We start from the raw sequence: 27,888 nt of genomic DNA on the forward strand, positions 1-27,888 counted from the left end.
GCACATTTAAGAAATGCAATAAAAACAACACTTTTTTTAGTATGCCTAGTCTTTTAAAAATGACATCTGTTCTAAATCCCTACACAGCTCAATGTTTTTCACTGCATTTCCAAAGCCATTCTTTTGTAAATAGATAATTAGTACTTAAATGCCTCTTTCAAAGGGTTTCCACATTAACATAAAAATAGTGTAATTACCGATGGTCAAAATGGCATGACTACAATTTATAAATTCTAATTTCTTTTGCTGCTTGGAAGATTATTTTTTTTTTCTTACTTCAACACAATTTTTATCTGTTTTAAATGTATTATTGAACGTAAAAATATAACATACCTGTTAGGAAGAAAAATCGCTGCCATCATTTTGCAAGATTGAACACTAAAGCAAATGTAAAGCTAAGCCTAGTATTTCAGGCTTTTCTGAAGAGTTTTAATTTTTTATCAAGAGCTTAAAAGTAGGGATGATGTTTAATGACAAAAATTAGCTTATTTTCTTCTATAAACTAACACTAGAAACAGGTAATTCTAGTAGTGCTATTTACTATAGCTGGGATGGCATCTTCAGACTAAAATACTTTTTAGTTTGAAATAAAAAAAATGAATCTGAGATGAATCTGCCTAGGTCAGTTCCTGAAGTGCATGTCAAATAATTTAATCTAGGTTTTTTGTGTGTGTACGATATACAGGTAAAATTAACATTTTCACGAAAATACTCTAAAGAGCTAATTACTGTTTTCCATGACAATGCAAAGCCACCAATTTTTTTTATTTCAAATTTAGCTTGAACTTGAATTTCAAATAGGAAGACTTTGACACTGGAAAATCTCAAGCAAACATACTGAAACAATGGATATTAGTTAAAGTAATCTTTTCAATCCATGCACAGAAGAGAATTCACAGATAGAATACAAAAGCATGTGTTGAGGCTTACATCACAGATTGGCTATTTAGCCAAATTTCCAGGAAAGTAACCCAGAAGCTCAAAGTGACAGTGGGTCCTGGAGCATACACAATTTGGAAATGATATTACAGACTTGAGCAAGGGGAATTACACGAGCAACTGAGCCAAGCAGGCAATTTCCAGTGCCAACAATATGGGATATGAAAAATAGACATGGTTTTGGAGTCATTATTTGATGAGTGCAGTAAAGCAGGACATGTGACTTTGTCCTACAACACATTTGATTTATATGCAGGTAGGGAATAAGCAACAAAACCAAAAATAATGAAAAAGCCGAGCACAAGGACAGCTACAGTGCACAGTCAGCCTGATATATCTTACGATATAATCTACCTTATCTAACCTTGATTACACAGAATCACAGAATTATTTGGGTTGGAAAGGACCTTTAAAGATGACCTAGTTCCAAACCCCCTGTCATGGGCAGGGACACCTTCCACTAGACCAGGTTGCTCAAAGCCCCATCCAACCTGGCCTTGAACATTTTCAGTGATGGGACATCCACAACTTCTCTGGGCAACCTGTTTCAATGCCTCACCACCCTCACTGTAAAATATTACTTCCCTATAGCCAATCTGAATCTCACCTTTTTCAGTTTAAAACTGCTGCCTATTGTCCTATCACTACATACCCTTGTAAGAAGTCCTTCTCCAGATTTCTTATAAGCCCCCCTTCGGTAATGAAAGCCTGCAATAAGGTCTCCCCCGAGCCTTCTCTTCTCCAGGCTGAACAAGCCAAACTCTCTCAGCTTGTCTTCAAAGGAGAGGTGCTCCAGCCCTCTACTTACTTTCATGGCTCTCCTCTGGACCTGCTCTAGCATGTCCATATATTGAGAAAAAATTCCCCAGAATTATTTTTGGCCGTTTAAAGTGATGTCATTAAAATCTCCTGGACATACTGGAAAATTAGCATGTGTTCAAAGCTGTCATACCATGAATCCTTACAATGTCATTAGAAAGTTCCACTGGCTTCATGCCCTTCCATGCAGCCCTGCCATAATACATATTCAATCCTTCATTTTTTCTCATTCTCCAAAATTGGATTTTCAAATTTGGAAGAAAAATAGAGAGGAAAGTATGTAAAAAAGGCAAAAAGTAAAATATAAGATCAGGAGAAAGGTTAATTCATAAAAAGAAGGGAGGGAAATTATCAGGTTGGCACCACTGTCAAGCTTTGTAAACTGACTATTCATCCCTGTTTCCCCTCTTTTTCTAAGCTATTCTGAATAAGGACAGCAAAATAGAAAACTGACTTGCAAAAGTACATCATGATACTGCATGACTGGGCAATAAGATGACAGATGAAACTGAACATAAATTTATGCAGAATAATTCAATTGCAGGAAAATATATACCAACTACAGATACACACTGATGGGCTCTGAACTAGATATTACCATTCAGGAAGAGTTCATAGAGTTGTAACAGCCAATTTTATGAAAATGCTATCTCATTGTGCAGTCACAGCCAAAAATAAAAACAGAATAATCCACAACACTAGAGAGGAAAAGAGAACAAACTAGGAAATTTCATTATGCCAGAGGATAAATCTGCGGTGTTCTCAGCTCATGTGCAGTTCTGGTCTTACTGTTTTTAAAAGGATATAGAACAAAAGGGTACAAAGAGTGACACATATGATCAAAGGCATTTGAGGGCTTCTAAACAGGCTTCAGACTGAAAAATATCTTAAGGGCAGATATTGGAAGAGCCTATATTCTCAAGCAGAATGAAGAATGAAATTGTTCACTTTTCTCTTCCTGTATCAGGAAACACATTATGACACTAGTAGGTGACAGGTTCAAAATAAGCACAGCACTTCACACAAACACAGAATCATAGACTGGTTTGGGTTGGAAGGGAGCTTAAAGACCATCTAGTTTCAACACCCTGAGATGGGCAGGGACACCTTCATGGGACTCTGATGTAAAATTGTCGGCACTCAAAATATGCATAGATCCAAAAGGCAATTAAAAAACTAAGAAGAAAGATCTATATATTGAAAACAAAGTAATGCTGTGGCTCAGGATGTCCTTGGACTGCCTACTAGAGAAAGCTGACAAAATATGCACATCCAGTTATCACCAGCATTTCATCTCCTCCACAGAGTTAGGCATCTTTCTAGCCCTATTAAAACCTCAAATTACTCCCTGGGAAGCAGACGGGAGGGGGAAAAAAAGTGAAAGGAAAGAACAAATTACCAGAAAGAACAAAGTGAAATTAAATGGAGGGCTTTAGGGATCAGATGATAAAAAATACAAAACTAAGTAACTAAGGGGCAGACAATGCAGAGCACCTTAGCTGCTAGCTACAGTCGAAGACAATACAGTGCTAGAGACATATCATCTGAGCTGGTATAGGCCTTCCTGTGTACCCACATACAGCTGGCCTAAAAAAGAGAGAACATATTTTAAGGTATGACTCAGCAAGCCAACGTGCCTCTATTAGCACAACACTTGAGCATGTGGTCGATATAGCCATAAGGTCCATGGAAGTTAATGATGTTAATGTAAAACATACTTTGCATCAGACAGGAACAGAAATTTTATGTACAGCAGAAAAATAAAATCTGAACTTGCTGAAGGCCCTACTGAAAAGATGGAATAGGCTGATAGATAAGAGTGGCACAGACCCAAGACGATCCAACGGAACAGAAAGCTAAAAGGTAGGAATCAATGCTACACATGAAGATATGGAGCAAAAGGAGTAGTAGGATACGAATCTAGTGCCCAAGAGGAAGCTGAGATCAAGAGAAACTGTAACAAGCAAATATTCTAGCATTTATTCCAAGGCATAAACAGAGTTATAGTCTAATGATGGCAGAAGACATAGATTTGACACAGAACAAAGTAAGTGGGAAGCTGAGCCCTGTGCTATGGAATGAAGGAACAAAGAAATTTGGTGGCAGCAAGTTAAGAATGATGCTGGAGGTAGAAGTCCGTGCCAGAGTCTGTCAATTGCTTTCTCACAAAACTAGTCAAATGTTAAGACAAGGAAGAAGGAAAAGGTTGGTTAAGCTGTGGGAGTTGCAAAATCATGGAAGGTACTGGAAGCAGCTATCTAGAAAAATCAAAACTTGCAGACTAGTGCCTTTCACAACAAGATGCACAGCTAGCAAAATCTTTTTTAATTTCTTCTTCTTAAAGAGAACACTTTAACCACACTACCGTTTACTATAGATTTTGCAAACACTCATGGTATTATAGTGCTGCTAAATTGCTCATTAAAAAAAAAAATTGAAAAAGCTAAAGCTTCCATTTTGAATTCTGACTGCTAGTTAAAGAAATAGTTTACAGTTCTGAACTGGAACAAAACTTTACATGGTAGCTGATGAAACCTACATCGTGATGCCGAGTTATTTTTCTATCGGATCTTCCAGAATGAATTTAAAAAATAGGTTAAACATCCCCTTTCTTCAAATTGCCAAGAAACTGAAAAAAATCTCTGACTTGTTAAATTTGCGTATCTCAAAGATGCTCTTGCAAAAATACATCTGAAACCACCAAGATCATCTTTTCCCAAACTGCATGTGCTACCATGAAGCTGGAACATGCCTGTAAAGTCAGAAAATTAAACCTTTTGGAATAAAAATGATGAAGAGACCATCACAGAAATGCCTTGGGAAATCTCTCTGCCACACTGAGAGTCTTTCAGCTTATGGACTTCTTCAGAACACTGTACAGATGTGACCAGCAGGGAGGCAGATGGAGAACAAGGGAGACAAAAACTGTGCAGCAAGTAATGTGTGTAGCCACCATCCTTGCTTGCTAACAATATCCCAAAGCACTTTTCTTCCCACACTAGCAGATAAATAAAATCGGTATTATTTAGAAGGGCTAACCATATGGTTTGTGTAATCTTTATATGCTATTTTCAGTACATTATTACAATACACGAAAGAGACCTACAAAACGGGATTAAAATTTGCTTTCTGTTTTACAACCAACCTGTTCCATTTGGATACCGTTCTATGATTCAATGATACAGAGACAGAGGTGAGGGCACTGTACCAGAGTGTATTACTTCCACATGCTGTCTCTACCTTAATGAGCTTAGAACAATGCAATTGTTCCATGTGAGGTATATTATTGGGTTCCCAAGCTCAAACAGGTATTTATCAGCCTTGCTGATAATTATTTGTTAGTAAATATTTGATTAAATTGCAAAGTCCTGACTTTTTTTTATATTTCATTTCAGCCTACATGTATCTGTCTGCTTCGTGCCTTCCCAATGTAGAATGCTGTAATATGTAGCAAAAAAAAAAAAAGATAGGAATAAAGCAAAAATACCAACTACAGGAAAAAAACCAAACCTAAACCCTGAAATCCATTACTCATAAATTGTGTCCTCTCTCTCCTTTGTTTCCTCTCACTCTTTTTTTGATAATGAAGTATCAGAATCCAGAAGCCATTTTCATTCTAAATTAAGGTATCCACACTGCTGTAAGAACAATACAGATCAGCGGTTTTGTCTGGGTATGTTTTTCCCATTTTCACTGTCATTTTTGTTTTAGCATATACAAAATGTTGCAGAAGCACATGTAAATCACCACTCTCTTGCCCAGTGGAACAGAATTTCAGTTACCAATGCCAACAGTTGCCTACAGAAGGCATCTACATCTGGTCTGCTACATCCAAGACAGCAACCACCGGCACACGTTTTGCTTTGTTTGGAATTCATCACCGTGGTGCAGCTGAGCCTCAGATAAAAAAAAACAACTATGAGCCTCCAGGGTTAAACAGACAAATGTTTTCAGTCACAACAACTTTTTTTGGGAAGGAAGCAAAGCCATAACAATGTATGTAAGAGGTTTTATGTAAATCATTAAAGGCCTTCTGACTTAAATTGTTGCTAACACCAAGAAGTTGCTTAATGTACACTTGAGAGTGTGAAGGCAGAACAGATGAATTGTCTCACAAATCTACTTGCTCAGTTGGAAAAATGCAAAAATATTTGTAAAAAAAAAAAAGAAAAAAGAAAAAAAATCAGACTCCTGCTCACTGCCATTGAAATTTAACAGTCTAATTAATATTCATCATTTCTGAGTGCATGATGGCTTCTACTGAGAGGCAGAAGGGGCAGATACAATCAGTAAACAAATTTACTGTCAAATCCACAGAATTCAATACCTACCTAGCCACTCGTTGAATTTTTTTACTTCACTAGGAAGTCCCAGCTCAGTAAAATCACCAGCATGTATTAACACATCTCCATATGGCATTTGGATGGGATCAGTTCTTGAGTGAGTATCAGAAATACAGACAAATCGTGTATATCCTGGAGGTTTGGGAGCATCATGGGGCACCGGATCAACCCTGTAGGAAATGCATCATAACAAGGTTATAAAGTACTTATGTACTTCTTAGTGTCTACTTTGCTATTCTAATACTACTTTTTACCTTTACAAAAGATTACGCAGACTTCTAGATAAGGCTGATGGAAGGGATTTATTAAAACAAACCTCACACTAATGGGAGGTGTAAAAATTCTTGATGTTGACATCACAACATTTTCAGTATTTGTTGGGTAGATGGATTAATTTAAAGAGATTAAGGAAAAAAAATGGACTATTGCAGTTACTCTAACACAAATACAAATAAATCAAAGGCACCACCAGTTTCAAAGGAATACTTACTATCCCATTTCATTGTTTAAATATGATTACACAGTATACAGGGAAAAGATTTATTTTAGATACATAAATACATTTCAACGTATTTTTTCTAATTATAACTTTTTTTCTCCCTGCGAATTATGTAATTCCAGCAAATTTAATTAACACATTTTGGAGATATGCTTCAGTGTGTTAACACAAAGCAACGTAAGAACTCTCCTTACAACTGTAAATGTACATTCAAGTCTGACTATTGTCAGGATAAATGTGGCGACTTTCTGGGCTTAATTATACTAAAAGAAATCAGATGCTGTGAGGGGTGAGGCTGCATTGTTCAGAGCCCAATCTCGGTATTCAAAACTGAGGAATCTAAAAGATCTGACCCAGTTTGATGAGACTTATAGTTTAGAACATGAAAGTAGAGAACACTTCTTGCTATATGAGGAATACTTATTTTCAACTCAGTCTTTTCACCCTTTATCCATATTTTGTTAAAATATAGAGAAGCAAATGTATCTATATGCAGCTATACCATATCCAGTTAGAGAATTCTGGTGGAATAAAATTTAAATGCCAGAGATGCAAAGAGTTATATTTATGTCGCCTGAAAACAGAAAGAGATAGAGAATTGTTAAGAATTGTTTTACCTTTCCAAAATATATTTTGAAAGGACAAATAAAATTAGTTTGGTTCAGTGTTGCAGGATATGTAATACATATCCTTATTCCTTGCTGGTTGGGCTTCAATTCAAGAGCTTACTTTTATATAAACTCAGAACAAAAGTTAGAGACCTTTGCTATTAATACTACCTGTTTACTTGGTAAATTTTCAAAAGGCATTTTATTACTTGAAAGATGTAAGAAAATAATCTTTATAATCACATAATATTTTCTCCAAGTCAAAGAATTCTGCAAAATATATAGGCTGGTAAACTGAGATGGTTTTGACAATTCCATGAGATTAGTAAGAGAGTGAGGAATATATCTAAAACCTTTAAATCTTACTAAATACAGAGAAAGTTCTTAGCATTTTCCACAATGTAACTACACAACTAGAGTATGAACAAATTATTTCATACCAATCTTTCCTGTACCTTTTTAGGAAGAAGAAATGTTGGGTTTTCTACAGCAGAAATGGAGAAACAGCTTTTTAGCACAAGTACCTTGGAGTTGCCTTTTTGAAGTTCCAGGTTTTGAGCAGAAAGTAACCAAACAGGAGGTAAGGAGAAAAACCAGCTGTGATCAAATCATACCTAATGAATACCCAGCAGTATATATATGCTAGTGGGATATGTAAGTAAGCATGTACTTCAAGTTGTAAAACTTGGCTTACAAACAGTGGAACATTTGGACTTGAGAGAGCAGCTGCAAACATTGCGTGTAAGGCTGAGGGAATGTGCATGTTGCAAGAGAACAAGCACATGCAGAAGGGCAGGTGAAAAGTGTTAAATGCAGGAGGAGTTAGTCATAGGAGGTCACAACCTCAACCATGCAGCTGCATTACTGCCATCACGTGTAAAAACCACCTCAGTTTTGGAGGGAAGAGAGTTGCCATAGAGAAAGTTCCATGGGTGGTTAGTAGAAATAGCGGGGTTGCAAAGGAATATACATGGTGAATGGTGGGGTTTAGACTAGTGAGTGAGACTTGTGAGAAGGTGTGAAGGGTAATGCAGTCAGTTCATGAAGTTCCTTCACAAAATGAACTGCGATGGCTAGACAAAATGATGAGATGCTGACCCTGGCTATCACTGCTGCCATTTAAGCTAAAAAGATTAAACATCAGTCCCGTAAACAAATTTCTGCTTACTGTTCTTGGTGTCCACCATGTGAGTTATAGGTCATAATAGTAAGCCAGCTTTAAATTATGCTTACTACCCTGGAACAACCTAACAATATGGACTGGTCTAAAATACCACTTTTCATGGTAGGGTAGCCTTTAAAGCTGGTACTGCTTCTCCTTCAGAAATCTGTTAAAGCTCAGCACAGCAGGAAGTTGGGTGTTGTGGAGTAGCACACATTTCACATGTTGCTCCTCTGAGGCTGAATGGAAAAAACAACAGACTTACCATGGCAACCCATGCATCACATAATATGCATGTTTTTTCTTATAGTTTTAATGGGGATGGTTAAGATGTCGACAGCATGTTCCTGGCTGCTGAAGTATATATAACTTTTAAAACCTGTGCAATGGGCCAGGTAATTTTCATGGGGAAAAAAAGCATCAATACAAAAGAAAAAAAACCAACAAATGAGATGTAGATTTTTCACATGGAAGTGATATGCACACAGAGAGGCCATATATAGGTAAAAACATATGTCAAGTTTCACAAACACATCGAAGTTGTATTACTGGAAATAATTTCTGAAGTCTCCATCCTCATATTCTTGTGTAACGCATTCCCACAGCAGCTGTCACACCAACACCCAATGCACCGCTTGCAGTATGAGCGGAGGAATAAAGATCTGGTGATTATTTTTGTGCAAATGCTTTTGCTTTTCTTTAAACCAGTATGAAAATTTGCAGAGAAATTGAAAAGCCAAGTCAAAAAATCTCAGACCAAAACCACTGCCAGAGGTTAGTTTATATATTAGTTTTCAGTGGTTTCACAAAGGAGTAAGACAGGAACTTTCCAGAAACAAGGGATGGACTTGAAAACACTGACAGAATTTACCACCCTTGTCAGTGGCAACCCAATCATTGCACAAGCACAGGTATGCCAGATCAAGATGGGGCTATGAACGGGTTCTCAGCATGTTATGGCTGCTCAGAAGTGAAACAAGAAATATGGAACTGCACAAAGGACCAAGGAAGAGCTGCAAGACTGAATTCAGAAGAAAAAGAGCACACAAAAAAAATGCAGTTTAAGCAGTTTACTACGAGTTCATATGTTAATAAGTCTATGTGAAATCTGTTTATGATTGACTGCAACATCACTTATATAGTGATATTTTGAACTATACACAAAGACAGTGCAAAGCCCTCACCTCTCTGAAGTCAGTGACAAAACTTGCACGGAGTAAAGCAGGGCTAAGATTTCACCCATAACAATCATGTGAATAAAAGGTGCTTTTGTTATACTTTTTATGTCTACTTCTCCCTTCTTTTTTATTATTCTATTCACTGGTAGGAGGCAAAAGCAATACTGCTAGTATTCAGAAACATTACTTACAATTTCTGTACCAAGAAGAAGAGTTCAGATTGTGGTTAAATGTTTCAATTGATTTAGCCTGTTCTTCTAGTTGTACAAGCTTCTTCAATAGTATTAATCATTTATGAGAGATTGCTAAACTCTTCTGAGCATCCATTTTCTATGGACAGCTTATTTTCAACTACTTGCTTAGGTGCTGAACTTCTATCATGCAGTTGACTGTCTAAGCCTTCCAGTAATATGATTTGATACTGGTTAGAAGTTGTAACAGCATATTGTTGAGTACCAAGTGGATACTAATAAATAACTTATTTTCAGCCCAGTAAGAAACATTCAGCATTTAAGAGCAGTGAAGAAATTCATGAATGCCCAGGAACTGTCTGAATATTCACAAATAGCTAAGCCTCAACAAATAAAGCAACCTGCATTTCTCATTTTCATTCACAGAAGTATTTCTGAACCCACATTTGTTTGTTTGTACTTTTGCTACCATTTGCCAGCTCTGTAAACAAAAGATGCTTCCCAGTGCTAACACTTCACTCATTTTACTGTTTGCATTCCAGTGGTATCTAAAAAAAAACCCCAACACAGACCATACGCTAATACACTGCCCCCAAAACCTTAGTATTTGCTCACTACCCTGATATATATGTCAGTCTTAAGAATTTTTTTTAATAAAGTATCTCATTTGTGCCGAAGAATGTACATAAGCATTCACTAAATAGACACAGAATTCAAACAGTCATAACTGACGAGGTTTTTTAGCTGTAGAAATCATGGCCTGTGTTTGTAAATTATCAGATCAAATTTAACACCAAAAATGTGAATGAAGTGTTTTTTATCAGTCCTCCTAAAGCAAAAAAATGTTTCCATCAAAAGAAATTAAAAACTAGGTTTCTGATCTAAAGATAAAGCTGCTTCTCTCTATAATAAACACAAAAAAACAGTGCAGACATTTTTATTCCCTATAAAAATATTTTACAGTAGATTTTTATACTTTATTTGTAATAGCTTTACTGTTTTGCTCTTCCTTCTGGCTTTAAAGTTTATGGCAGGTTTCATTTTGCAATTATAATTCTCCACTTTACATTACAAGTAAATCATTTAGAGTAGTTAATTTTACTGATGTTGTCATTATATAAGAAGTCAGAAACAAACACATTATTTTAATTACTCTTTAAGTACTTGGCATCTTCAGCCCATCCGTAGGAAAGTAAGTTGTCGGATGGGTGCCCACACTATTTTATTATTGATGTGATTTTTCCCTTGTATGTAGCTGCAATATAACTAATCAAACAGTATGTGTTGTACAGAGACAGGATGGTATTTTCAACATCTATTTACATCAATAAGTGAGTGCACAATGCAAACAAACATTGTCAAGATCGCAGAAAATATCCTTGTAGCATCTTTCATTACCACTGTTTTCTTTTTAATACACTAAGTATTATGTATTAAAGTAATGCTAGCTGAGTGATCTTTCTCCCATCCTTTAGCAAAGTACTTACACTTTCCAAAAGAACTGACTTTGTATCATTACAGTAATTATTATCAGAAAGGCAGCAAAATGGTGTTCTTTGAATTCTTTTTGACCGGTCCATCAAATACCACATCGACAAGGCCATAACAATTCAGAAGGCTGTGCTAGAGCAATAACAAAACTATAATACTTACATTTGCACATGTGGGGGCTGGAAACGTCCCTGGTTAATGTTGTAGAACGTGAAAGCCTGTGTGGGGTTGGAGCTGTACTCATCCACTTCAATTATGAGTCTACTGTGCTGATGCCTTCTAGCTGCCATAATGTGCGACTGGGAGAAAGCCATGCTTGCACTGCGTAGTTCGGCTTTTTCAGGCAATCATAACTGCTATCTTCCTACATCGACGGAAGTAGACCATGACATCTCCTTACCTAATCAGCACACTCCCCTTCGAAAAACCTAAAAACAGATTGAAGAGAAAGAGCGTAACGGTTTGACAGTTAATATGTTTGGAATTGCTTTATTTAATATGAGATGAAGATGAAGGGAGGATAGTGAGGGGCGAAGACACACAGCTCTAAGAACTCGTCACAAACCTTTCCAACCCAGCAATTTGATGATCATACTTCAGCTGTGGGTGGGAAGCAGGGTGAGGAAGTAAACTTGCTAAAGAGCACACGGGCAACTTGCTCAAGTATTTCAGACATTTAATACAAAACTTAAAAGACAGGGTGGTCATTCAGAATGGTGTGTCAAATAATAATGTTTCTTCAACCCAATCATTTCCTTTCTTTTTTACTGCATTGCTGAATATTTATTACCCACCCACCTTCTAAAAAACAAAACAATCCACCAAGCCTGACACTGAATACACGGCTATGCACAACTAAAAGGCGAGTTAATTAAACAAGAATCAGTTTAACCAATTCTTCAGAAAGTCTGCACCATTTATTACCAGGAAGCATTTCAAGTGGTTGTTCTTTACATCCTAAGGAACAGAGCAAAAGGCCTTCTGTGCCCTTGCTCCTGGTTTTATAGCATCACTGAAGGAAGTTGTGACATAGATAGGGAGGGCTCCCCCTTTCAAACACATTCTCTTTCTCAGTCAACACTAACCCAACATTCTGAATTCACTGGAAAAGAAAGCAATTCAGAAGCTAACACACAGTTAAATGTTACTAAGTATTAAAAAAAAAAAGAAAAATCTGTACAGGTTTTATGCTTGGGAATAAATTTTTCCCTGAAGGTTACACAAGTCTAGAACAGCAGCACTGAAAACCAGCAGAGGAACAGCAAAGTGAAATCAACCGAAATGCAGAGTATCCCCTAGAAACAGCAGAAAGTAATTTAAATGTGAATTTTACTTTTATTTCCCAGTTTTAATAAAAAATGGATTATAAGATATAAAGGTGGGTATTTTTACAGTATAATTTTGCATCCTTTTAAAAAATAGTCTGTCTTAAATATTTACTTTCATGCAAGTGAGGGCTCTTTTCTTCTACAGAATAGAAGTGATCTGCCTCAGAAGATGTATTTCATGAGAAGCCATGCTAGAATGCAGCAAGTCACTTAATATATGCAGTTTCTGGAAAGCAGAGCTACAAGTATTTTATGTGACCTTGCTGTTGTGCCTAACTTCCATTCTGAAGGGACCACTGCCAACAGTGATGGATGTCTTCACAGTCACTCAAATTTTTAAAGCTGTTTACAGGTACTTAGGTCCAATTCAGTTCTAGTGGCAGTCAAGCACCTAAGCATCTTTAAAAATCTGGGCTTCAGTCTTTGCTTAACTACTGCAGATGTTAAGTGCTCCAAGAAGTGGCAGTGTTATTTTTGTTTTGGGAAATCTTGTTCTTAGGAAAGTAAAATGAGGGATTCAGCTTAGTTTTGTTAGTTGCTGAATGGCTATAAAATGATGACAACTTGCTGTCACTAACAACTGGCAGGAAAACAGTCTGAGAATAAAAGAGCAGATTCCTTCATGCCCTCCCCTAGAATTGAGTGGTAAGGAAATGGCAGAATAACAACAAAGAAAATTTTGGATTTTAAACACTCTCAGATGCCGTGTGCTCAGGCTACTGAACAAGCAGCAGCACAAAGGAATGTGCCAGAGCAGGAGGAGGGAAGGGAGGCATGATCCTTGTAAGAATAATCAAGTACAAATTGCTGCATTTAGGAAATAAGAAATTATGACAGCAGATGTGAAGAACCCTCCCTGAGGAGCTTTCTGTATTAAATGATGCATTTGTAAAGAAGTTTGAATAGGCAAGGTCAGAGATTTTATAGGGGGCAAACTGTTCTAAGTGAACCTACTTCTGTTTGAAAAAAACTATTAGAACTGGTGACCTCTAGAAATATTCTCCAGTAAGATTAATAATTTATGATTCCACATCTCTACATAAGGATTTCAAACTACCTGAAAGACACGGCCTTTGTTTTATAATTCAGGGATTATGCCCACTTTACACACAACTGCAGTTACAAAAGAGTCAAGGCACTGTCTTAGGCACCTAGAATCTCCCTTTGGCCTTAGTAAGTTCTCAGGAGCTCACAGCAGCTGAGAAAACAGCTTCTGTCAGCCTCCTCTTCAGGTCCTGTCTTTCATGACTTATTTCAAGTTATACATCACATCTCCTGCAGAATCAGTATATTTATGCAGGTACCCTAATATCCACTCTTGAGCTCTGCCTCCTCATTCTGGTTAAGTGGAAAATAGCACTTACCAACACAAACTCAAAAGAACAAATTTGTTTGCAAACAGAAACAAAACCACAGCCAGCACACCGCCAATATACCCTTTAGTGCTGAAGAGTTCTCGTAAGCAGGGAATCAAGCCATGCACATGGGAGAGTGTGTGAATCATACCATTAGGCCAGCTTGAGAGGATGCTAGCCACAGACATTCAGCAAGAAGTTCACCATATAAACATGTAGGAAACAGAAAGACAACATATTTACTTGAGGTAAGGAAAAAAAGAAAAGAAGAAAACAAACTGAAAAAAAGGAGAAAAAACCCCCAGTATTCCACAGCACTACTAATCCTTCTGCCAAACGACAGTCACCCAACATCAACCCTGCACATATAAAAAGCATCCAAGACTTGAAAAGAAAGAGCCAAATACTGCAATAAAAATTAAATAACTAGCAATCATATGAATAGCCTGTGATAAACAAGAATCAGATATGTAACACACATAATCAGTAAGCATAATTCAATAGCCAGCTTCATTCAAGCTCATTTCAGAAACATACACAGATGTCTTTGAACCTTACCTTTCAGTCTAGGGTTTTCTTCCTGCATAAGTGGTTGGCTGACTACTAACATTCTTGGTGTTCGACAGAACAAGCTGTCTCTTTGCAGCTTGACTGATAACCAGACTGACACCCATTACTCCCCTCTTTCTGTTTCCATTTTGAACAGTCCCCAAATCATAACTTTTTCTTTCTTTTAATATTCAGAACTTTCTTCCTTTCCCAAACCAAGGTATAAAATGCAGTAGGGAAATAATTATCTGCTTCTATAGCATGAAAGTTTTAAGATTATATGCCCAGCATTACCAACACAGAGCATTAAAACTCATATCCCCACAGCAACAACATGCTAACCATCCTCTTCCCCCAGACTTATGGAGCTGCGGGATGTCTGCCAGGGAAAAACAGAGAAATGTAAAAAGGACTGCAAGAACATGAATACTAAAATAAATATCAGAAACCTGGCTGTTAGAATCACAGACTGAGAAAAAGCTATTAAATCAGCTAAGCCATCTTCTTACTGATGGCATGAATGTTCTCCATACATTATATTTCTGCTGCTTTCTCTAGCATATGGTCAAATGTTCTCAAGAGCTCTGACCCAAAGCCCATTGTGTACAATGGACACTGCTCCACCGTCTTCAGAAGGCTTCCCATCAGGCCATAAGCTACATGAATTGCAACATCCGTCCTGAGGCAAGCCCCTGAAACCAGATGTATATTTACACCCTTTGATGAGGTCCTCAAATAAATCTTTGTATTAAGATTTTTCTTTCTCAGCCTGAAATTTCTGGTATTTTCATCTCACAGCCTTCTTGTATAGCTGGCATAGTTATTTCCCTCTTTTACATAAATTTTCCAGCCTTTTTATGCATCCTGTTTCTCTCCTTTTTTTTTTTTTTTTTTTCATTTCAAGCCAACATTTTATTATAATCTCACTTCTTCATTCTCAGATTCTGGTTTATTCTGTGTTCATCTTTCAGTTCACTCTCATCCACCAATCTCTTGCTACATCTCATTCCATCATCCCCACTGTTTCCTTCATCATCTGCCCTTTGTCTCAAAGCCTAAAAACAACAAAAAAAGGGCATTTTCATGCAGCTATGAAACATCATCAAAGCGTTTTTTTTTTTTTTTTTTTTTTTTTTTTAGGGAAAGATAGTAAGACAATAGCAGTAAAATACCTTGAAGAAGCACATGAGTCTGTGATAGACTACATAGTGTGACACACTTTCTTATTGGGTAAATTTTGGATACTGCTAACCAGAAACCCTTCCAACAGCTTGCCCAAGGGTTCAGGTCTTCCCCATGCAGCACTACAGCGCTTTTCATAAGCTGCCAGGTCATCCTTTAAACAGAGAAGTAGACGCTTTATTTTAAAAAAAAAAAAAAAAAAAAAAAAGCATTACAGAGTATTTCACAGCAGTGGTCCCAATTGTCATAGTAACATTTCTATCACCACTAGTGATTGGCTTCCTTACCACAAATTACTGTTTTTGTCTTAAACACAACCCCCCAAAGCTTGTTCTAGACACTTGAGAAACAAGCTGAAAAAGGTAAAGGGTTTTTGCTGTCTAAAATACCCATTCCAGATAGAAGACAATCAATGGAACTAGGCTGCTATCTTCAGTTCTGCTATCTGGAAATGAATACTGAAATAATCCTAAAAAGTCATTATTCTGTGGGAAAGGACGAGCCAGGCAAATAAATCTGCAAATGAAAGCTTTACTAAAGAGATACACTCTCCTCTTCCTCCTCTTCCTTGCAAGACCTGGCAAACCAAAACCACCAAGCCTTCCCTGAGAAGACTGGACTTACTTGACAAATTAGGACTCTAAGTGAAGCCAGCATAATCAAATGTCATTAAGACACTTGTAGAATTTAAGGTTCATCGTGAACATTTCTTCTTTTCTAAATGAGTATGATTTATTGCAGACAGAAACATTTCTCGTTGCATTTTAGAATAAACAAATAAAACTGCAATGTTTGGAAGTGAAACATACAATTGCAAGCCCTTTTCCCAAAGCAAACACTTTATGCACCTGCAATTTGTGTCAATGAGAACTAAACAACAGCATTAAAAAATGAGCAGGCTCCTCAAGGATATCTGAATTACAGTCTCATAACCTGTGGTGCCATTTAAGGTGTTTACCACCCTTACAAACCTCCCAGAGTTCATCATGATAAATGGAGTGATTTAGATACCTGCCAGGAAACCTAACCCTAGTTCAGCCCCAGCAGCAGCACAGCATTTGAGAGCATCAGTTCTTCTAAATGCCGGTTTAGCAGTGGTGAACGTGCCAGGGTGACAGCCTTCAAGCCTGCAGCCCTCTATCCCCAGCCCAGACAGCGTGCAGAGGGGCTGGCACCCACACCAGGCCTGGCACCATTCCCCAGCCCACTGGTGCGCCTCAGGCCTCCACTGCAGAGACCTCCAAAGCACTCCATATCCATACAGGCCAAGAAATCCCCTGGTTTAAGCATCAAGTAAATGTACAAATGAGTTTTGTAATGCAGATTTATCTTAAAAAAAAATAATAAATTGCAACGCACTCACTGGTCCGTTCTGTGAGTACCATGAGAAGGCAACACACACTGCTCCATCTGCTCCACAGAGGATAAAGCGTATGTATACTGCTGTGCAAGTCTGTAAAGTTGTCCTAAGGTCAAAACACGGAATAAAAGCTTTACAAATGGTTCTTTACCATGGCTCTTACTACAGATTTCACAATCCTCATCTGGTAACTAGAGCACATATGCTCCACCATGGTATTTTCAAAAACCTTCGCCCATGGTGTATCTTTAATTGAAAGATTTTAAGCATCCCGTTTTTCAGTCTCTGCTCTCTTCAGTGGCTTCTGTCGACAGAAATTATACCAAACCCATGATTTATTAAGGAAACTCTTTGGATGGTCTTTTTAAACCATGTATGAGATGGTTCTCCGTGCCAGTGAATCCAAATTTGCTGTTATCACTCAAATACTCAGTTCTGTGACTGTGTCTTTATCCTCAAAGTCAGAGCTATTCCCATTCAGATGGCCAAAACCAAGGGGCATAATTCTGAGTTACTGATATGCCTCAAAATCTCACTCACTTCTGTGAGAAGAAAGGTAGTATATCTATCCTCTTTTGTTTAGAATCTCCTATTTCACCTACCAATGAACACTTCAGTGCCTCATCATATATATCACGTTTGTTAACTGCAGATCTACAGGGCACTGTGCAATCTGTTTTGTAATGTGTAAAAAAGTCAGTGACTTAAATAAGACCTCTTATTTCCCTGTAATTACAATCACCTTAACCTGCATTACAAAAAAAAAAGCCACAACAAAATCCCCCAAGTTATTACTCACCATGCTAAACCACACATCATTGCTCTCCTTTGCTGATTATAATGACCTGTCAAATACAGTATGACAAAATTCTTCAATGATTTTTTTTTTCTTCAAATTAGTTTTCTTCCATTGCTCTCAAATGCAAATATTCTATGTTTCTCTCATAACTTTACTTATAAAGAACGCTAAATTATATGGACACATCAAGTAAGAAATGAGAGAAATTATTTGTCTTTTTGAACTGTGCCCTAATACCCACTTTCCACCAAACATACACTGTACCTACTGTATCTCAAAGTTCTTATCAGGAATCCAGAAAAAAAGACAGATAAATGAGTTCAGAAAGCACAAAAATCATACATATAACTATGAAATCCAATTCTGTATTTATTTAAAGGTTAGAAACCTTCTTAGCTCGTCTTATTTTGAATGATGACTTTATGATTTAAAATAGCTTTTTCTCATTTCCCTACCTAGGTTCCCAGAACTACAGTATCTGAATATTCTATTTATGAGGATTTAATTTTATTTTGGCTCAACAGCAGTATCATTTTCTAAATCAAATTCTCATCCATATAGATAACTGTTCATTTATTCAATTTAAAAAATAAACACAAGCTAATAATACTGCTTTTTTTCACCTTTAACTTCCACTTTACAATATATCCAATATATTTTAGATTTAAACACTGCAAGACTCTAAGATTTACAAATAGATTGAACATTTGTCAAGGCTAAATGCATTATTGTAATCCTACATATGATCTTGCCTGAATATATAAAACATTATCATATTTGGATAAAATGTTTAAATGCATACATTTTTCTTACGCAAAACCAAATCTTTTCCCTGAAAAATATACTGTTTTGGCTCAATACTACCCGTATTTATTCCAAAATACCTGCAGAGGTAACTAATCTATTTATTTAAGTAATTAGCTCTAGGGGAAGGAAATTTTAAATAAATATCTAAAAGCCACAAAACTCATTCCTCACTCTAACAAATTTGCCTTCAGTATTTCAAAATCTATTACATTACTGAAAATCATGACTATGCATTCATAAAGGACAAATTACATGTCCCAGAATTAGGGGAAATAGCTAAAATACAGATTATGGGAGGGAATTATCAAAAATGGACATTCCAACAGGACTAAAGTAGGGTTGTGAGGACTTGATTCTACATTTTGGTCTGCAATTTGGGCATGTGATCTGATTAACCTCTTGAATCTCTCAAAACATTATTACTGAGAAGAAGACTACGTAAGTACTGAAATGTTATGTATTTAAGAAACAGTTTGGTTTTATTTTTAACTGAAGAATTTTTTTTGCCTTCACCCTTTCATGACAGCTGGCCTCACATTCATTTCATTGCCTTAACCTGCACAACCCCTGCTGGGTCAAGTCCCACTTGCCTGCAACACATACTTTATCCTGACCAATTCCAATGGAAGTTGTATATAAATGCATAGAATTTGACCGATTTGATCATTCATGTATATCTGAGGGCAGAATACATCCCTTCTGGTTTAGTGTGTTCACTCTGATACCAAACTTGCGTAAGAATATGCCATGTCTATTTAGTAAACAGTTGTAGTTTCCACATAAGCATTCAAAACCATCATTGGTCACCAAGAGCATTAGTCTGTGGGTCAGCAACGTACAGCAGAGGTGAATGGCACACAACACTCTTGGAACAGCCAGCAGTAGAGACAACAACTCCCCTGCTCTGAGTTTAGCAGGAGCTAGGAGCTGCTGCTTCATACATAGGAATATTAACACCTTTAAGACAGTTCATAAGATCTTCCCTATTTGTGCAGCAGCACCTCTCGGCTGTGGATGAATTTCTATTGCAAATAGTCTTGTCTGATTTCAGAAAGAAATCTGGCACTAACAACTCTTGAAATGTTGCTGATCTCTACATCAATACAAAGAATGGAAAATAGAAGTGGTCAATCTATTCCAGTAGTTCAAGATGAATGAAATGCCAAAGTACCAGCACACAAGCATATATATAAGGTGGAATGGAGAACACAGCTTACACGTAAATATATTTATAGTGACACTACTTCTGAGATCAGTGTGCCTTTTTCTGTTAGGGCCTGGAGTCAAACTGTAGACTTAATCAAGCAAATCCTTAACAGCTACAATTTTTTCCTGGAAAATTAAGTATAAACTTGGAAAATTAAGTATACTATCCTATTAATTTTGTTGTTTTCACTTTTCACTCATTTAGCTGCATCCATCCCATTGAAATTCTTCATTTCATTTGATTCATGTTCAGGAAGGGACTCACTGGGTTTGTTCTGTCTGTTTTTCCAGGCATCTTCCCCAGGACTAATACAAGGAAAAAGTACTCAACAGTTCTTTTGGCCACTCACTCCTCTTACCCAAAAAGTCACGTCCATGAAGAGCCCCCCTACATGTCCACACAAAACTGAAACAAAGGCAACCAAACCCTTTTCTTAAAAGAAAAATAGGCAATAAAGATAGAATGGGGTAAGTCCCAGACACACAGTCCTGAAGGGAAGAATTTCAGGTCAAACACCTCTAGATATTCATCAGACCTAAAATGGAGCCTACTGATTAGCAAAGCATCCAGTTCACAGTGCCCTTCTCACACAGGGATGCTTCAAATCACTGCTCTCCCTGAAGCTGAAGAGCTCATAAAAGAAGCAAGGTTCAGGAGAAGAGCTACATGGAGAGTGCACACATGACACTCCACGGCAGCTAGGCTAGATCAGGTGGAAGCTATCACACTGCAAAATACTGGGAAGGCTGTGACAAGTGACAGAAGAGCTGGACAGTGACAGGGCTGGCTGCCTCCGAACTGTGACTCCAAGCTGTATGCACTGTGTATCAGCTGATTTGCTGGCTGCTTAAAAAACTATTTTGAAAATTGTATTTCTACTGACTACAAATTTTCATGCTACATAAAAGTGCTAAAACAGAGCCAAACGGTTTAGGGGTGAAAAGTAAAGGAAGATCAAAATGAAAAAATACTTCAGAGGAAAATGCTTAAGTAGTGAAATGATTTCAGTACGCATTTTTGGCTTTTCTCTTCCTTTCCGTCGTACTTGGATGAACGTGGTGAAACCAGAACATTTTTTTTGGTGTTGCCAAACCTGAAGTTTCTACTGAAATGCATTGAAGCTGGCATTTTTTAAGTTTGGGTTCTTGTTCAAGGTACTAGATTATTAACTACTCACACTATCTAAGTTTTAACCCATCCCATCTTTGCCGCAAAGTATCTGGAACTTTTACCAGAAACTACTTATACTAGAGTCAAAGTGTTGAGAGGCAAAATTGAGATGCACTTCAGAACAGCAATACAGTAAAGACTGAGTAAGAATCTTTTTTATTTTCTACCAAAGAACCAGAATAAAGACTGTCCCACAAAATCAAAATAATCCTAGTATTGTAGTATTAATATGTATTACGGGTGTCCACAGACCAGGTGAAATCCAACAGCAAACTATGCTAGACACTGTACAACCACACAGTAACAGAAAGTCTGCCCCAAACAGCTTACAGTCTCCAGAAACTCAACAAAGGATATGGGAGAAAAATAACACAGCCACAGAGAGAAATTGTCAGTGCAGTGGCAGAACACTATGTTCTTTCCATTTTCTTCTATGGAGAAGGAAAAAATAAGCAAGATTAGCTCACAAAAGACAAAAGCAGCAAGATGGGGTACCACAGAGTCAGTGAGAGGAGGAAAAAGGTGATAAGAAATAAAGTGGCATGCAGGATGTTTGAGCTATACAGCATGCTAAGCAAAGTGATGTGACTGCGAGAGCTGGCAAAAAGGGAGCTTGAACAAAACAGCCAATTAGGAAAAGGCAGAGAAAAAACAGTCAAAAATATCAGTAACCATCAGTCTCCTTTGTATGCTGCTTCTAACAGCTGCTCTGCTGGCTTCAGTCTTTGGTTGAATGGCAAGACCTGCCATAAGGGAAACTGGACCGGCTGTATGGCAGAGGAACTGAATTTAAAAGGTCGAGAGGACATGCCACATGAAAAACAGCTTTCAAAGTCATTCATATTAAATACAGCGATCTTGGGTTTAGCAGAAATATATACATTAAAAATATACACCAAATAAGTGCAAATACTTGCAACTGAAATATATTATGCATCTGTATTACACCTCTGAATCTGAGTAAGAGAGAAGTCCTTATTACACTAATATTAGTATGGCTTTCCAAAGTCACACAATACGGCATATTTAAATGACATTATGAACACAATCTTACTCCCATAGTAAACGATGGCATTTTTAAAAGTGACTGAATGGAAAACACTAAATATTTTGTATTTAGGCTAGTGTAATGAATCCCAAATTAGTTATGACTGCAAGTTCATACATATATACCATGATGGTTATTTGCTAATCCTAATGCAATTCCCACTGTCTTATCAAATCACAGCAGAACTGTGACACCTGTTGACAGTTTCAACAATGAGGTCAAGCAGTGAGCAGCCATAAAGAGTGAACTGCTTCAGCCTCCAGAGATGGTCACTGCAAGAAGCCATTACCATAACAGCTCTGCTCCTTTTTGCAATAGATCTTATACTGGACTGTCATTCTGCAACCTTGCCTGAAAAGATGACTAAGAAAGTCAAAGGATAACAGCCAGCTCACCGACCTTTAAGAACTCTCTTCAATTACTAACTTTGCTCATATTTTGAAACATAACCAAAAATACCCAGGATTTAAACAGAAGTATGTATTTTAAGTTGGAAATAACAATTATGAAAACACCTTTCCCTCAGACACTCTCACACAGACCCAATCTTCTTATGGACGATGATCACAGAATCCAAACTGGGGTACAGCGCTACACTGAAGTCTTATTCTGAGAGCTGATACTCTATTGTAATATCCTAATACATCTTACTGTAACGGAACATGCTGAAAGGCTTTTCCTTCAGACTATCTTATACATCCTCCCTGAATTCTTCAAACCAGGGTTCAGCAAGAATCAAATGGACTGCATTGATTTGTTTTCACTGTATTATCATTTGAGATTAAAACTGTTTCCATGGATAAAAATATTAAAATTCTCCATTACAAATGCACTTTTTTCTTTATTATATTGGTACCATATGTCTGAAAAAAATAAACTGACCAGAGAACTGACTAAGCAGTTGCCTGGTTTCAGGAGATTAGAATCTCCTTCCTTGTAATTCAGTGGCAGAACTCTAGCTGACTTAAAAAACAGTAACCTTTTTATATACTTGTACATGTTTTACTATGTAGAAGAGCCCACTCCTGTGTAATTCTTCAGGTGAGGAGGACTGCACCTGAGGTGGCAGGTTTGATCATACTTGGTTCCTAAAATACCCTAATCCAGACCTTTTTTTCCCAATTCCATATAATAAAATCTATTAAATAAGTATGATCACAAACATCACTATATTCTATGAGCCATTAAATCAAGGAACAGAAACATGCATGTCAGAATTGACTACGTATGCCAAATCAGAAGTCCATTCGCTTTACATTCCTGCTGACAGATCCTGTAATGAGCATGCAGCATTAAATAAAACCATGACCTGTTTAAACAAAGATCAGAACGCCAGCTTTATCTTTGCATTCTCTCATGGTTGTTGTTTGGCATCACAAACTAATATCAAAACAAGTATCTTGTTAACACCAGCCCAGTAGGTTTTCGTACAGGGCATGAGAGGTTTGCTCTCGTCCACCAAGTACATTCATGCATCTTTAAAACGGGCATTTTTCTTCACATGAACATATACAGGTATCCTTAGTGGTTACTCTGCTTTGAATTAGACTGAAGGAGAGCTGGGAGAAAAGAGAAGGGGAATAATGTGCAAGGAAGAAATATTCAGATTCTTCTGTCTCAGAAGGCTTGAGACAATGAAACAAACCAAATGCCAAGCTAAAACTGTTTAAACATACCATTAAAATTTCATGGGTAATAATTAGTATTAAACAATTCATACATTTGTATCTTATATGGGATAACCACTACATTAACTAATTTCAAAAAATACAAATGTAAAATAGAAATTAACTCCCCCCTATTTGTGTAGTACACTACCAGAAAATTTACAGGGCTTGGCATCATGAAACTGTTCATTATGAATAGGTGCAACACAGACTGCCATCATATAACCCTTCAGTTGTCATCTCAAAAGAGACACTCTTTATCGGTTGCCAAATTTCATGCACATTTTAAAATGTTGTCTTGTATTTTAAATATCTATTGATATCCTTTTGAAAAAACTGAGAGTTCACTTCGCCAGGAACCAATCACAAAGTTTAATAATCTTGCCTAGTTAACAATTCATCCAGAATATCCAAAGCTCCTTTACACTAGTAATAATTATGTGCAAAATTCATTAAGCCTTAACTCAAGTTGAAATGGCTATCAATCCCATACATTATCAGCAGATCTCTTAATTGTGATATTGTCAAGGCAGAGACTGTGTAAGCAGAAATCTTCAACTATTGATCTTCTGCCAAAGAAAACTGAATGTTTAAAATCTGTCCAGTTCCTGCATGTTCCCCATCTTTATCCCCTCCGTTAATCCACAGGCAAGAATGCGCATTTATGAATGTATTCCACACTACCCATCTGAAAGTGCAAAATATAAAATGCAGGTGTTAAGAAAGCAATGTATTAAAAGTAATGAAATCCCTACCGAAAAGTCCCTAATATTTTTTTCCTTCTCCTCCACTGCTTTGAGCATGCTGGATACCAAAAAACAGCGCGATAAACTGCATGAAAATCAGCACGAATCTTACAAACATCATCAAACTTAACGAGCGGTTTCCTCCCGGAACAAAACTTTAGAGGTCACTAAATCCTCTCCTCCGACAAAGGAAAGTTCCTCCACTTCCATCACCCCTTCCCCCGGCTACGCGAGGAGGGGAAGCTATCGCGGAAGGCGCACACCAATTTTTCCGGGAGACCTCTTCCCTCCCGGGAAGTCTCCGCCGGCCGCTGGTGACACCTGAACACGGGGAGGGGGGTAGGATGCGCGGGGCGGTGTGCCTGCCGCCCGGGGGCCGCTGCCCAGCCTCCGCGGGAACTCTGCGAACAAAGTAACTTGGCGGCTGGGTGGCGGCGGGACACGCGTGGGGCAGGGGCACGCAGCGGGCCGCCTGGGAGAAGAGCCCCCGGCGAGGCAGGCGCCGGCAGGGCAGCGGCAACCCTCAGCCCTTCTCCGGGAGCACAGTGACAGCCCTTACCTTCGCACCCCCCTTCCTCACGCCCGGCGGCAGGCGACCGCCGGCAGAGCAGCACGGAGGCAGAGCGAGGGGAGCTCCGAGGCTCTCGGCGGCTCTCCCTCCGCCTCTCTCCCGCTCCTCAGAGAAGCCCTTCCCCGCCCCCCCGACCGCCTCACTCTCTCTAGCTTTGGGGCATATATATAATTTTTTATTTTTTTTTAAGCAGCAGAGAGAAGCCACGGGGAAGCTTGGTTGGGAGAAGCAAAGCCCTGACGCGCTTGGGGGTGGGTAGGTGGGGGGTACAGCTGGGGGGGGTTCAGACCCTCGCACGGCAACACAGGCAGACCCATCCACCCCCACCCCCCGCCTTCAGTGCCCGGCGGGGGAAGGCAGCGCTGAGGCTTGGAACCTCGCTGTCTCGAACCGATCCCGCACCAGGGACCGGGCCCTGCGCACAATCCCCCCTCCCCGAGCCGGCACGGAGACCCCGCCCGGGGCGGCCGCACGCATCCTTCCCCCGATCCCCGTCCCTGCACGGGCAGGGGGGCGTCAGGGGCAGGAAGGTCTTCCCAAGAACACTTACCCTGCCCGCCGGGGCTGCTTGGAGGGCGCAGGATTTTGTGCGAGCGATCGTCTCCTTCTCCGGGAGCCCAGCCTCCCCTCCCCCCGGCCTCCCCTCCCCCGCCTCCTTTGGGGGGCCAGGAATCCCCCACTGCCGGCCCTCCCCTCCTCCCCGCCCGGCCGGGGAGCCCCGCCGGCCGGCCGTGCTCCGCGCCGCCGGAGCTCTGAGCCGCCCGGGCCCACGGCCGGGCCGGGTACGGGGCCCGCGGTACTCCATGGCCCCTGACCGGGACCGGGGAGCGCTGCCGGCCTGCGCTGCGGCGGAGGCACGGGTTGGCGCCCTCCCGCCTCGGGCGGGGGTCAGCGGGGGGCGGCGCGGTGCCGCCTCCGGCGGGAGGAGAAGGCTGCGCCCCGCAGCCCTCGGCACGGGGGGCCCGGGGCAGCGTTGCGGCAGCACCCTGGGGGGCGCTTGTGTGTGTAGGGAGGGAGGCAGCCCCTCCGCGCCGGCCTGGCGGGGGTGAGGGGAGGGATCCCGGCCTCCCGCGCCCGGTCGCCCCCCGTCTCCCCACAGCAAGGGGGGGAAGTTCGGCTACGGGGGTCCCGGGCGTTCTGCGCGCGGCCAGGGCCCGCCGCGCGGCGCCGGCCGTTAGGCGGGAAGGCGACCGTTAGGAGGGCGGGCGGGCGGGCGGGTGACGCGCGGGGGTCAGGGCCAGCCGCCCCCGGTGCTGGAGCTCTTGTCCCCGCCGCCGATGAAGTTTTCCTCCCCGGGCAGCGAGTCGGGGCCGGAGGAGCCACTGGGCGTCCCTTCAGCGGTGCCGGGGGGCTGCCGAGGTCCGGTCCGGTGTGAGGTAGCACTAGGGCAGAGGGGAGCATCGCGGGTGTCGAGAGGAAAGGCCCCATTCCTGCCGGCGCCCCGTGTATTTCTCAGAGGCACTGAGCATGCACAGCTTGCTTTCACTTCGAAATCAGGCCATGATAGAATCATAAATATATAATATTACACTCCTATGATATTATGAATAGAGAGCAGGAGAGTTAAATGCACACATCGAGGAGAGGCAAATTACATATAAAGGGCTTTACTGCACAATTGTTGAGCGATTCTAAAATGAAATATTTTAAAATCCTTCCAGGAATAGATGTAATTCCTGTGCACTTGCTCCCGTATTGCCTGCTAGGCAAAGAAGCGTGCTGGGTATCTAGGAGCAATTAGTGGAGTTGCATCTGCTTTTAGTGCACATGGTAACTTTATCACTGATCAATCTGCCTGTTTAATCCTGAACTGAAAAATACCCATTGTATAAAAGAAAATTGCAGTTTGGACATTTGTTCTATATCAGGGTGAAATAGGAAATTTTCTGGAGAAACAGAGGAATGCATTGCAGCCTAGCCCCATAGTCAGTGTGTTACTGAAACAGAGGCCAAACTTGAACACAGGCCTCTGCACAGGGTGGAAAATACCTCAGCTATCCACTGAGCCATTATCTGTTCTGCGTGCAGATGGAGATGAGGCTGGGCTGTGTATCAGAAACCGAAGATTGGACTTCAGAGCCCTCCCGCACAGTTTTCTGTTACTGGCAAACATATATTTATTTTGAAAGTTTGCATTTTGGCATGTCAGCATTTTTTATAACAATATAAATGTGCTTGAACATTTTTTGATCAGCCTAATGGTTAAGACCTATTAGAAACTGCAGAACATAGTCACAATCAATTCACTTATTCAGATGCATGAATACAAGCTTAGGAAAGTAATTACAGGCACCTTTTTTTGGAAATCTTGAGGCTGTGTAGTTCCCCCATGGGAAATATGAGTAATAAATTCCTACCAAAAAAAAGAAAGAAAAAAAAAAGGCAAATGTGCTAAGCATTTTTCTTATTTATTTTTATCTTTAATATTGAAAATTGTTGATTAAATGTTCCAGATAGGGTAAGGGTAGCTGGCTGTAAATCCTTCTTTTTAACTACTGTTTGAAAGAACAAGCAGAAGGAAACTTATCTTGGTAATTTAAATCTTGCTGTTTCAATTTTTTGTTGTCTTTCTTAAAAGAAATTGATTTCCCTTTTTTGGAGAAGATGTAAACATAAATTTGCAACTGATCAGTATTACCTAATCTGGCTATTTTGATCCTTCAACTAAGAGATGACATTGTATCCATACACATTGAATTCATCATCTTAGCTTTAAAATCGTTTATTCAGAATATTAATTTCTCACCCTTTAATGTTACAAAATAGTGAGTGGTATTTTATATTTTACTTGTTTATGATTTGTATCTAGCTCTCTGTGAAAACTGACATTTAATTATAATTTGCATGTAGTCATTTTAAATTGTTCATC

General features: G+C 39.4%; 1 protein-coding gene across 1 annotated transcript in view; it reads right to left on the reverse strand.

Annotated features, from left to right (window-relative positions):
• Positions 1 to 25,624, reverse strand: part of MPPED1 (metallophosphoesterase domain containing 1) — a 62,562-nt gene extending 36,938 nt beyond the window's left edge. The window contains exons 1-3 of the mRNA XM_065665081.1: positions 25,570 to 25,624; positions 11,393 to 11,658; positions 6,086 to 6,271 (exon numbers count right to left, since the gene is read on the reverse strand). Of these exons, the coding sequence (XP_065521153.1) occupies positions 6,086 to 6,271; positions 11,393 to 11,544 (338 nt within the window). The 5' untranslated portion in view covers positions 11,545 to 11,658; positions 25,570 to 25,624. The remainder of the gene's footprint in view (positions 1 to 6,085; positions 6,272 to 11,392; positions 11,659 to 25,569) is intronic.
• Between the last annotated feature and the right edge of the window lie 2,264 nt (positions 25,625 to 27,888).

This window comes from Lathamus discolor, chromosome 1 (assembly GCF_037157495.1).
Source record: "Lathamus discolor isolate bLatDis1 chromosome 1, bLatDis1.hap1, whole genome shotgun sequence".
NCBI lineage: Eukaryota > Metazoa > Chordata > Aves > Psittaciformes > Psittacidae > Lathamus > Lathamus discolor.